The sequence below is a fragment of the Nycticebus coucang genome, chromosome 6, assembly GCF_027406575.1.
Source record: "Nycticebus coucang isolate mNycCou1 chromosome 6, mNycCou1.pri, whole genome shotgun sequence".
Lineage (NCBI taxonomy): Eukaryota > Metazoa > Chordata > Mammalia > Primates > Lorisidae > Nycticebus > Nycticebus coucang.
In genome coordinates, this window is record NC_069785.1 from 110,558,313 (window position 1) to 110,571,901 (window position 13,589).

Sequence of the window (13,589 nt, forward strand, 5' to 3'; positions counted from 1 at the left end):
GAAAAAGAAAATTAGAAAATATTCCTCACCTACCAACTCACTAAATGTAGGAATATATAATCAAAACTGGCTCTCAAAAGTGGTACAAATATATATGGAAAGACACTTGTATGTGTGACAAACAAGAAAACAGAATCTATTTATTGGTTACTTTTGAAAGGGCATCCATACTTGTAATTAAAATATATATATATATGACCCAAAACACTCATGAATAGACACATCTTATTTCTCCTCATGCTCCAGCTTTTTTATTAGCAGTAGTCACCCATCTTTTTCTATGATTATTGCCTGACATAACACAGAAATTCCACACTTGTTTTCAGCGACGCACTCACTGAGAGAGAAACCATCTCTCTCCAGGCTCCTGTCCTGCCCCAGGTGCTGGGCTTGTGCTTTTTGGAGGAGTTTTTGATCTGCAGCAGGTCTCAGAGGCTCGTCTCCCGAAGGAACATGGTGCCGATGTTGTAGGAAACTTTTTTTATTCTTGATGAGGAGAGAGAAGGCTTTGGCTGCTTTGGACCAGTTCTTACCTCCAGGAAATAGCAGATCCCAGGGATTTCCTTTGGAAAGTTATCTGGAAGCTCTTCACGGGACCGAGGAATGAATATGAAACTTTCTTCTCGTTTTAATAATCTATGAAAAAAATAGAAGGTGAATCAGGGAGGCAGGGCAGATATAAGCAAAGGACAGAAATGTTTAAGGCTCAGGAGGCTTTTCTGTCACTATTCCCATGCTTACGGACCCTATTTCTTTGTACAGATGTGGCCTTCCTGAGGATTCTGAATACTCAGAAATGTCATAACTCAGGACAAATCCCTTCATGTTGCACCATAAAAAAACAAAGCATTTGTGGTACTATTTGAAAATACTTTTCAAGTTTGATTTCCTTTTAAACAACATTTCTTGAAAATATTTGTTCTGGGGCAGCGCCTGTGGCTCAGTGGGTAGGGCGCTGGCCCCATATACTGAGGATGGTGGGTTCGAACCCAGCCTCAGCCAAACTGTAACAAAAAATAGCCAGGCATTGTGGTGGGCACCTGTGGTCCCAGCTACTCAGGAGGCTGAGGCAAGAGAATCACCTAAGCCCAGGAGTTGGAGATTTCCGTGAGCTGTGACGCCACAGCACTCTGCAGAGGGTGATAAAGTGAGACTCTGTCTCTAAAATGAAAGAAGAAGAAGAAAAAAAGAAAGTATTCATTCAAATTTGATTTTTTTCTTAAACAAAAGGCCAACGGAACTGCGTAATACAGGTTTTATTTCCAATATTATGAAATAGTAAATTCTTGATAAGCTTTAAATGTGTGTCATGTGTATCAAACATCATAATCAAACATTTAACTTTGTAGAACTACATCTCATGACTCCAAGTGTCTGTGATATCTGCTTACTGATTTCTATATAAATGTATCCAAACAGCAGTTATTGGTCAAACAGCTGAATTCTTCCCTTCCAGTCACACATCGAGACTCTTTTTCAGAATATTAGCACTATGGGAGTTTTACTGTTTAAACTTGTCCAGTTCCATGAAAAGTTCTGTTTGACACCCATTCCTAAAAATGTCGTCCAATAATTCAATATAATTCAACGAGTCTTTATGGACTACTTTTTATTGCCTAAGAAAAAACTCCCTAGTTGCTCCTGTGAATATAATCCACAGAGCACAATCCAGGAGACTCATGGTTTTGTCAACAGAAATATAAAAGAAACAGAGAGTAAAAGAAGCTTCGAAAAACCTCAATAAACAAACAAACAATACAGAGTATTATAAAAGTGGTATGGAAGAAAACAGACTAATGTGATAGGAGAGGTAGATACAAAAGCTGCAGAAGTCAGAAGAAGAAAAATGCTATGGTGAGAGGACATAGAGCTTTCATGGATGAGATGCGACTTAAAGCTGTGCAGAATTTCAACAAGCAAATAGGAAGAACAACATAATCAAAGGGTTAGAAATCAGAAAATTGTAAACAGGATCAACCATTTCCCAACCATTTGAATGAAGGCTCAGGTGGTGAATTAGGAAAAAGTTTTAAAGTCCCAAATTAAGAGTTTAGACTTTATTTGGAAGGCACCTTGGGGCTGAAACCGTTGTTTTCTTAAAAACAACTCATCCTCCTAACTCAGGTTAACATTAACAGTTTCAAGTTATGGTGTGTAAATGATGGGTGGGGACAAAGAAACCAACGAGGAAAAATAAGAACATTGCAAAAGCAATGACTCTATACTACAATTGCAAAAGCAATTGTCTCTATACTACAGAGGAAAAACAACTCTGTTTCTTCTCCAACTTTTTAAATGCATAAACAAATATTACCCCAAAACAGCACTTGCCAATACTAATAACTGTTACAAAATGAACAGTCTATACTTAACTTTTATGAGTATTTTACTTTATAAAGGATAAAATTACAGTTCTAATTGATGATTCTTTAAAAAATATTACCCAATGATTATATTAATTTGAGACATAAAGAAGTGAGGGTCATTCTAACATTTCCAATTTCTTTCAAAAGCCTTATTTCGTTTTTTCCCACATAACATAATCCTATGCAAAATTATAAAAAATGCCCTTCTCGGCTAAATTTATGGCAGGTGAAAGTGAGTTCAGACTAAGTTACAATGATTTGCTCAAGGACACAGTAAGACAGTAGAGGCAGTGGCACTGGGATCTAGATCTGTTATCTTGGTCAAGTTTAGCCCTACTACTAATAAGACCACACAAAAATAGGTCTCCATCACAAAACAACTAAACCGAGGCACAGGTGGAGTATAAATGACAAGAATGGAATTCACCACTGCTGTTGGCTTTCTTTTCATTTCATTTGCACAAATGTCAATTTCCTTCCCTGTAGTATATAATCAGTCACTTCAGAAAAAAAAATGTAGAAATCCCCAAACAGTAGCTTAATTTGGCAGGGGATTCCACAATAATTCTGCTAAGCTCCAACAGAACAGTCATTGATGTGCAATCTGTAGGTGTCAATCAAGGATGGTAATCAATCAACAAACATTCATTTAATGCTTGTGACAAGATAAATAGTCCTCTGAAGGGAGGAGAAGTGAGAGTAAGCTAATATAATTAAAAGACAAGAAATACTCATGGGGAAAAATCAGCAATACAAGACAGTATATGATACAACACATGCAATCCAAAAGAAGAAAATCCGAAGGATAAAAGGAGAAGTAATGGATTTTAAGTACAAAAGTTAAGACCAAAGTAATAAAGTTCACTTCCACCAACTGTAACACACAATTAATAGCTCAGTATTTACAAACTTCCTTAAAGCTCTTAATCAACAATTAGGGCTCCACAAGAACTGCATTCCCCTCTCCCTGAACTTTTAAGTCCTCAAATTTATCTCTTTACAGTTTGTAGCCTTACCAAGGTCTTTATGATTTGCTATAATTGAGATTTTCTGACAAAGAAAAGTAAAATTGGAGTTACATCTATGAATGTACTTGTAAATGACCAAAAAAGAAGGTACCAGCCACTGCTGATGCCAGGACTTTTAAATAATTCATTGCACTTTGCCTAGGAGGAAATTCTTCCCAATGAATCGATCTCTGGACATTTTAAATAAACCTCATATACTGTGCTAGAAATCAGAAACAGTATCTTTTGTGAAATTTTACTTTTTACACAGAAACATTTTAGTATCAATAAACTAAATATGGTTTTAAATTTCAATAATAAAAATGAGAGCACATAATGATAAATTGATTCAAACTCCCATGATATCCATGATTTAGCACCCTTTGTATCTATGAACACTGAAGCACAATATTCTCATAACTTCCAATAGGTAAATCTTAATGATTTATTGGGGGCCTGTGAAGGAGGTCGAGAAAACACTGCATACAGAATGCCCGGTGATGACAAGAATCATGGTGCCAAATAAATGATCAAATGTGTACACAGGGATTAGAAATTTACACCCTGATCACCCCTAGAACCTCTGATCCCCTCTGAAACGTTTTATGCCCAAGTCTCTGGGCTGGCTTTGCTGCTTTGCCTAACAATCTATTTCTTTAGCACCTTAGGACCAATATGGAAGCTTAGATTCTACATAAATCTAAATTAATCCCTAACAGTAATCCCCAGCTGGTTGAAACACAATGTAGAAGTTTCTATAATAAATTTTATAAGTATTTGGAAGCCACACAAATCCTGGTCTCCTGCCTGTCACTGTTTCTCTATTAAAACAGTTTTTTTACAAATTTACTTTTGAAATAAAAATCCACTGCTACTTTGGATCTAGTTTGTACAGGAAGCTGGAAACCACTCGCGGTCCATGGATCCACTCCCATGCAGCCCCAGAAAGGAAGATGGTCCCTGGCTCTGTCAGCTCTGTGCTTGCATGCCCACTTCCCCCGTTTTCACCAAGCTCTGTGCCTTATCCTATATCCTTCCTTGGAAAAGCACCTGAAACTTATTCACACTGAATTACAAATGATCTACATGTAATTTAAATTTTAACCCAAGATTTAGCATTTAACAAAAGGAATGGAATTATAATGATGGAATTTCAGGCATTCTGTTCAGGGACGTGTTGTTCTTTCTAAATCACACTTCACATGGTGTATACAAATTCAGGGTCCTTTATCTATAAGGGAGAAGTGAGAATTTGGTCTTTCATCCCATTATGCTTTTTTCTCCAAATATATGCTTTGACTCAGTTGCTAATTAGGTCACTTAGGGAAGTCTTTATGACAATTTGCTACGTGCATTTCCCAGGCTACTCCAAGGCTATGGAATTGAGAAAGGTGATGGAGCAATTCTTGAGCCAGGCCTCACCCTCATGTTTGAAATCATCCTGTCTTCGGGTCAGTGAGTTCAGCAGTCGGCCAGGCAGTAGGCAGTTATTAAGCACTTCTATGAGCTAAACCTAGAACCAATGCTTTCCTACCTCTGGTCATAATGTTTACAGGGTAGGATATTTAGATTTAAGTGAATATTTAAATTTAATGTTCCATAAATCTGGGAACATTTAGGTTGGGTGCATAAATATTTAGAATTAATGTTTAGCTGCATCATCTTCTGTAGGACCTGAGACTTCAGTTTTCTTCTATGCATTAAGCCAAATATCACCAATGTATACATTTCCCCTCTTTCTCTTCCAATGTTAAGTCCTGTGCAGTCTTGTGTGTGTGTGTATGTGTGTGTACATGAATGTGAGAATTATAGCTCTTTTATACCTTTACTATCATTTTGCTAAAAGATTTTTTTATCTTTCATCTTTTACCATTTTTTTAAAAGATTAATCATAAATTTCAGATCAGAATAATCCGATAAACTCAGTAATTCAATCTGCTGTGTTAAATTAGAAGCTTCTGCTGTTGCTGAATATTCACTTGAATTATCTTTTTGCAAAGGAATGTATTCAGGCTCTATTATAATGGCACTGGGCATTGTTTTTGAGTGCGGGAGAAGGATGACAGTTATTCAAAATAAAAACTTTAAAAAATCAAGGCACCTTAAGTTTTTCTAAGTGATCTGAGGTTCCTGAATTTTTCCTTTTCACCTTCATCTTTCTACCTGAGTGAAAGAAAAGAAGTAACTCTGCCCTATATTTCTGTTTTGTGCTTCACTGCTTCAAGATATGATGCACTTTGAAGATAGGTCTAATGAAACTATAGTCACTGAGTCAGCTAGACAGCCTAAAATCCCTTGAAACTCAATGACTCATTCTCTGGAAATAACATAGTGCTGTCCAAATGAGGAAAGTAAAAATCTAGCTCACTATGAAATAAAACAAAAAAAAGGATCTCACCAAATTTTTTATGTATTTTAAGGTTACATGTTTAGTTGTAGATTTAAGCCAATTTTTAAGATTGTCTATTTGTAGTTTCTAAAATTGAAGTTAATGTATAAATTCTCAAAAATGGATAGTCTTTCAGTATGTCCTCTGAAAAATTATAAAGCAGAGAGTCTCAGAGGCACTTCTGTGGCACCCCAGTTCATTTCTCTTTGCAGTTCATCCTGAGTTAAGTACTAATGACCAAGTGTGCTTACCATGGGGTTGCACAGTCTACATGCCTGAGCTCTGCTAGAGAAGGCACATCCTTGGCATGTTTCTTTATTTCAGTGACAAAACTGACATCACTTAAATTTTAGGATGCTGAATTGCTAAAGAGGATTCTACCCCATTAGCTTCTCTGGACACTAACATTTTAACCTTTAACCACCCCCAAACTCCATTTTCAGTAAATGACCCAGAGACTTAAATTCAAAACATTTATTCAAATGTTTAATATATCTACAGAAAGAACTTTAAAAATAGATGACAAATCAGGGATATGAAAAGTTAACTGCAATCAGTTCCTCTGTGTTAATAATTATCTTACATTTTTTCATTTTTTCTGACTAAAATTCTTTCTTAAATACAATTCCATCATTGGACTAATATTTATAAAAGACAAGGGAAGGAATGGAAGAAAGAAAATATGCATATTTACTTTTTAAATGGAATAATCCTTAGTTAACTTCATTATTAAAAACCTTAGGACAAGAACTGATTTTAAAGAATTCTGTGTCCTATCCAGTTCTGTCAGACGGGTGTTAAAGTCCCATGCTATCATATTGCTTAGACCAATTTCTGTTCCATAAATCTGGGAGCATTTAGGTTGGGTGAATAAATATTTAGAATTAAAATGTCTACTTGTTATATTGTTCCCTTGACCAGTATGAAGTAACCATTTTTGTCTTTCTTAACTCTAGTTGCTTTAATCCACTTGTATCTGAAAATAAGACTGCAATCCTCCTTTCTTCTGATTTCCATTTGCCCAAAATATTGTTTTCCATCCCTTCATCCTGAGCCTTGTTTTGTCCTTTGAGGTTAGGTGTATTTCCTGGAGACACCATATAAATAGCTTGTGCCTTTTTATCCAATCAGCCAGCCTGTGCCTCTTCAGTGAGAAATTTAAGTTATTTACATTTGTTGAGAGAATTGATAAGTGTTGTAGAATTCTATTCATCTTATTTTGTGAAAATTCATTGCTGCACAGAAACTAAACAAAAATACAAGGGACTTAAATGTGACCCTAGAACAAATATGCTTAATAGACATTTATGGAACACACCATCACAAAGCTAAGGAATATACATTCTTCTTGTCCACCCATGGAACATACTCCAAAATAGATCATATACTAGGACAAATCGAACCTCAACAAAATTAAAAGAATAAAAATTATCCCTTGTATCTTCTCAGACCACAAGGCAATAAAAATGGAACTCAATTCCAACAAAAACTTTCATCCCCCTATAAGGGCAATAAAGATGGAACTCAACTCCAACAAAAACTTTCATCCCACACAAGGGCATGGATTAAACAACCTTAAGCTGAATGATAGTTGGGTCAAAGAAGAGACAAAGGAGGAATTGTTAAATTCCTTGAACATAACAACAATGAAGCTACAAGCCACCAAAACCTGTGAGGTACCGCAAAACTAGTCCTAAGAGGGAAATTTATTGTATTAGATGCCTACATCCAAAAAACAGAAAGAGAGTACATCAACAACCTAATGAATCATCTTAAGGAAATGGAAAAGAAAGAGCAATCTAATCCAAAACCTACCAGAAGAAAAAAAAGATAACCAAAATTAAATCAGAAATAAATAAAATTGAAAACAAAAGAATCATTCAAAAATTCATGAAACAAAAAGTTGGTTCATTAAAAAGACAAATAAAATTGATAAATCTTTGGCCAGATAACTAGAAACAGAAAAGTCAAATCAGAAATGAAAAGGGGACATACCAATAGATTCTACAGAGATACGAAAGATTATTTCTGACTAATATAAGAAACCCTATGTCCAGAAATTTGACAATGTGAAAGAAATGGACCAATACCTGGAATTACACCATCTACCTAGACTTAACCAGGATGAAATAGATCTCTTGAACTGACAAACATCAAGCTATGAGATTGAAGAAACAATAAGAAAAATCTTCCAACCAAAAAATGCCCTGATCCAGATGGCTTTATAGCAGAATTCTATCAAACCTTCAAAGATGAACTTGTACCCATACTGCAGAACCTACTCAAAAAACATTGAGAAGGAAGAAACCTTCCCCAACACGTTCTATGAAGCAAACATTACCCTTATACAAAAACATGGAAAGGACTCAACTTAAAAGGAGAACTACAGATCACTTTCATTCATGAATATTGATGTAGAATTACTCAATAAAATCTTAGCCAGTAGATTACAACTACGCATTAAAAAAATTATACATCATAACATCAGGCTTCATCCCAGGAATACATATGTAAATCCATAAATGTAATTCACCATATCAATGGAAGTAAAAACAAAGACTATATGATTCTCTCAATAGTTGCAGAAAAAGCATTTGATAATATTCAGCATCCTTTTCAAACAAGAACACTTAAGAACATAAGCATAGGTGGTACATTCCTTAAGCTGTTTGAAATCATCTATGAGGAACCCACAGCTAAGATCATACTGAATGGAGCAAAACCAAAATCTTTTCCACTTAGAACTGGAACCAGACAAGGATGTCATTTATTGCCACTACTATTCAACACAGTGCTGGAAGTTCTAGCCAATGCAATCAGGCAAGACAAGGATATAAAGGGCATCCAAATGGGGGCAGAAGAGGTCAAACCTTCTCTCTTTGCTGACAATATGATCTTATACATCGAGAACACCAGACATTCAACCACAAGACTCCTGGAAGTGAACAAGAAATACAGTAACGTCTCAGGATACAAAATCAATGTCCACACATCAGTAGCTTTTGTATACGTCAATAATAGCCAAGTGGAGAAGCTAATTAAATACATAATTCCCTTCATAGTAGCTTCAAAGAAAATGAAATACCTCAAAATATACCTAACAAAAGAGGGGTAAAGGACCTCTATAATATGAAACCCTAAGGAAAGAAATAGCAGAAGACATTAACAAATGGAAGAACATACCATGCTCTTTGCTGGGAAGAATCAACAGTGTTAAAATGTCTATTCTACCCAAAGCAATCTACAGATTCAATGCAATCCCCATTAAAATACCAACTTCATACTTTGAAGAACTGGAAAAAAATAGTACTTCATTTTGTATGGAACCCAAAAAATCCTCATATAGCCAATGCTATCCTTAATAATAAAAACAAAGCCAGAGGCATCACCCTACAAGACTTCAGTCTATATTACAAGTCCACAGTGATCAAAACAGCATGGTGTTGGCCCCAAAATAGAGACATAGACATATGGAACAGAATAGAAGAAACCAGTCTTCAAAAGATAAAACCAGGTTTCAATAGATGAAACTAGTCTCTACTTACCATCTGATCTTTGATAAACCAAAGAAGAGCACAACCTGGGGAAAAGAATCCCTATTCAAGAAATGGTGCTGAGAGAACTGAATAAGTACATGTAAAAGACTGAAACTGGACCAATTACAAAAATTGACTCAAGATGGATAAAAGATTTAAATCTAAGATATGAAATGATAAAAATCCTAGAAGAAAGTGTGGGAAAAACACTTGATGATGTCATCCTGAGGAAAGATTTTATAAAGAAGACTTCAGCGGCAATTGCAACACAAGAAAAAAACAAACAAATGGAACTTAATTAAACTGAAACCCTTCTGCAGTTAAGGACACAACAATTAAAACAAATAGACAACCTTTGGAATGGGAAAATATATTTGCATTTTATGAATCTGACAAAGGTCTGATAACTAGGATCTATAGAGAACTCAAATTAATCAACAAAAAAGAGCAAACAATCCCATCTATCACTGGACAGAAGACATGAACAGAACCTTCTCTGAGGAAGAAAGATGAATGGCCAACAAACACATGAAAAAATGCTCAGCGTCTCTAATTATCGCAGCAATGTAGATCAAAACCATCCTGAGACATCCCTTAACCCCAGTGAGAATAGCTCACATCACAAACTCCCGAAGTTTCAGATGGTGGCATGGATATGGAAAGAGAGGAACACTTTTACAGTGCTGGTGGGACTACAAACTAATACAGCCTCTTTGGAAAGAAGTATAGAGAATCCTCAAAGAACTCAAATTAAACCTCCCATTTGATCCTAGAATCCCATTACTAGGCATCTAGCCAGAAGAAAATATAGTCTATCATAAAGATATCTGCACTAGATTGTTTATTGCAGCTCAATTTACATTCACCTAGATGTGGAAAGAACCTAAATGCTCATCAGGCCTGGAATGGATTAACAGACTGTGGTATATGTATATCATGGAATACTTTTCAGCCATAAAAATATGGGGACTTACTTTTCTTGTATTAACCTGGATGGCATTGAAACACATTTTTCTCAGTAAAGTATCACAAGACTGGAAAACAAAATATCCAATATACTCAATACCAATATGAAGCCAGTAGATGATCTAACACATGTCCACATAAGAGAAAAACTGTTCAATTCAAGTTCGGGGGTAGGTGGAATGAAGGGAGGAGGGGATCGGTTTGCTCCCACTTAATGATGTAAGAGTATATGGCAACACCTTTGGGATGTGTGACACTACTACAAGAGGGACTCTACCTAATAAACTCAAATGCTGTAATCAAGTTGTCTGCATCCTCATATTAACCCGAAATTAAAAAAAATAATAATTCTATGTTCTCGATTTTCTATATTCTTCCACCAGTTTGAAAAAGAGCTATTCTTATATAAAAAAAAACATGCAGAATTATATGTAATAACTTCAGTCTCAAATCAACCTAAAAAAATATTTGGAGGCTAAAAACAGAGGGCATACTTTTTTCCTTTTCTTCCAGAGTTCAACTTGTCTCTTCTAATTTAACATCTTGAATAATGTTTTTTAGCAGATATTCCTTGCAAATTCTCCTAAAACAATGCTTCCCAGAGATACGAATTTTTGTAGAAAGAAACTATGATAGGGCCAGGTACAGTGGCTCATGCCTGTAATCCTAGCACTCTGGGAGGCTGAGGCTGGTGGGTTGCTTGAGTTCACATGTTTGAGACCAGCTTGAGTAAAAAGCAAGACCCCATCTGTACTAAAAAAATAGAAAAACTGAGGCAAGAGGATCACTTGAGCCCAAGTGTTGGAGGTTGCTGTGAGCTATGATGCCACAGCACTCTACCCCTTGAGACTCTGTCTAAAAAAAAAAAAGAAAGAAAGAAACTATGATAGGACAGTAAATAAGAAAGAGACAAGAGATGGTAAACTGTAAATCTCATCTCTTACTTTATAGGGATTTTCTTTTTCCCAAACAGGTGATATAAGCACAAACTAGCTAATGGCATTCTTAAGTCATTTAAATTTTCTGGTTCTCAATTTTCTTGTGGAAAAAGATATTTTGCTCTCATTTATCTTAAAGGTTTTTATAGAACTAATATTTACTGAAGCTTGAGACTTCTGTAGACCCTCAGACTACAGAGGGTCATTTTAAGTCACATGATCAAACATGTCAGTTTCAGACTTGCAAATCTGAAAAAGGTCTCAAGATCTCCAGAGGAAACACTTCAGTGTTGGCCAATCTCACAGAAACTGATTAGAGAGCAGCTGCGATTTAGTGCTGAGCGACTAATGCATGAAAATCTTTGCTCTTTTATCAGAGCCATAGGAAGGATTCTTGAACATACACTTAAAGTGATAAAGTTTTTCCTGATGTTCAGTGTTACATATAAAAAAATCCAGAGAGGCCCAATCAAAACTGGCTTCAATTCTCTAGTTTAAAAATGTCTCCAAGCATTCTATATTTTATTAAATATTACAGTGTGTGTATATAATACAGGCCACGATAATCTTTTGTGGAAAATAGATTGCTTTGTTATGAAGGGATTTGAAACATACCCATGTGCCTAATCCCACATTATACAATATACGAACAATTCAGTATAATACAATATAGAATTTTGTTATTTCCTTTAAAATAAAATGTATATAAACTTTTAAAAAGGAGAAAAGTAAAATTATATAGAAATTTGATTACATTCTAAAAATAAAAGTGAAAAATTTAAAACAAAATACAAATTCATAAGGCATTGTTTTAAAAAATGAATAAATATGGGTTTCCAGTTCTGAGTGCACAGTGTTAACCGCACAAGACACAGAATGACCACGTGTTTCTTTAAAGATTACCTTATATACTTTCTTTGTATTTCCACTACCCTGGTCCTAGTTCATGACCGTACCTCAGGCCTAGAACAAGGCTTTTACCTCTTAACCTCTAGTATTCCCTGTATTCCCTGTTCCACTTCTTGTGGAACATAATTTCCAAGTTTTCCTTTGATCACATTGTTTCCAGCCTCAAAAATATTCAATACGTCTCTAATAGTATATAACACCCTCTAGTACCTAAGTTGAAAATAAATTCTCAGGGGCGGCACCTGTGGCTCAAAGGAGTAGGGTGCCGGCCCCATATACTGGAGGTGGTGGGTTCAAACCCAAGCCCGGCCAAAAAAAATAAATAAAATAAATAAATAAATAAATTCTCAGCCTCATCAGATGCTAAAAAGGTAATATTTTAAATATACATTTTATTTTGGAAAAATTTTAGATTTACAGAAGAGGTTGCAAAGATAGTACACTGAGTTCTCTTATACACTTTTCTCTGTTTTCCCTAACATTAACATTTTATATAACCCTGGTACATTTATTAAATTAATGTGGTATATTATTATTAACTAAATTATAGACTTTATTCAGCTTTCACTGCTTTGACACTGAAGTCTTCTTTTTGTTTCAAGATTTAGTGTAAAAAACTGTCTTAAATTATCTGGACCAAATGGTGTTTTGTAATTCATGAGTAAATAAAGGATGAGATCAATTATGTGACTTATTCAGGATCATAGACTAATTAGTGGTTGGTCAGGAATGTGAACTTCTTTTATTTGGTCATTTATTTATTTAATCAGTAGTAGTTATTAATACTTTCTGCCAGGTGCTGTGGCTCACCGTATAATCCTAACACTCTGTGAGGCCAAGGCCAGTGGATTGCTTGCGTTCAGGAGTTCAAGACCAGCCTGAACAAGAGCGAGACCCCTGTCTCTACTAAAAATAGAGAAACTAGCCAAGCCTTGTGGCAGGCACCTACAGTCCCAGCTTCTCAGGAGGCTGAGGCAAGAGGATCACTTGAGCCCAAGAGGTTGAGGTTGATGTGAGCTATGACACCAATGCACTCTACCCAGAGTGACAGAGTAAGACTCTGTCTCAAAAATTAAAAGAAAAGATTTCTTTTCCGAATTATGGGCTACCAGGAAAATCTCATGAGCATATTAGAAATTTCACATGTGATATACAAAGAAGATGCTTCAAAAACATACTAATCCCAAGACTTAAATGCAACACCATCCCCCAGGAACCTCAGCAATACTATTTTATTTACGCTCTACCTTGGGATTCTAAATCAGATTTTACTTGAATTGTCTCCACAGTGAATAAAAGCTGAAAACTTAGTTTTCTACTTGGCCTTTTAAGTAAAATATGGACATCTTTTAAAAAAAAATCAGAAAGAATTCTTTATCCCATGTTGATTACCAAATCAACATCAATCTCTATGCCATTGAAAGGGAAAGGAGAAGGTGAGAAGTAACTTTCTCTCTTGCTTTAGTTTATGCTTAATT

The 13,589-nt window shown here is 35.5% G+C and overlaps 1 protein-coding gene across 1 annotated transcript in view; it reads right to left on the reverse strand.

The window, feature by feature from the left end:
- Positions 1 to 233: 233 nt before the first annotated feature.
- The window catches only part of GUCY1A2 (guanylate cyclase 1 soluble subunit alpha 2), a 350,273-nt gene continuing 336,917 nt past the window's right edge, over positions 234 to 13,589 (reverse strand). The window contains exon 8 of the mRNA XM_053595047.1: positions 234 to 636. Coding sequence (XP_053451022.1) covers positions 429 to 636 — 208 coding nt within the window. The 3' untranslated portion in view covers positions 234 to 428. The remainder of the gene's footprint in view (positions 637 to 13,589) is intronic.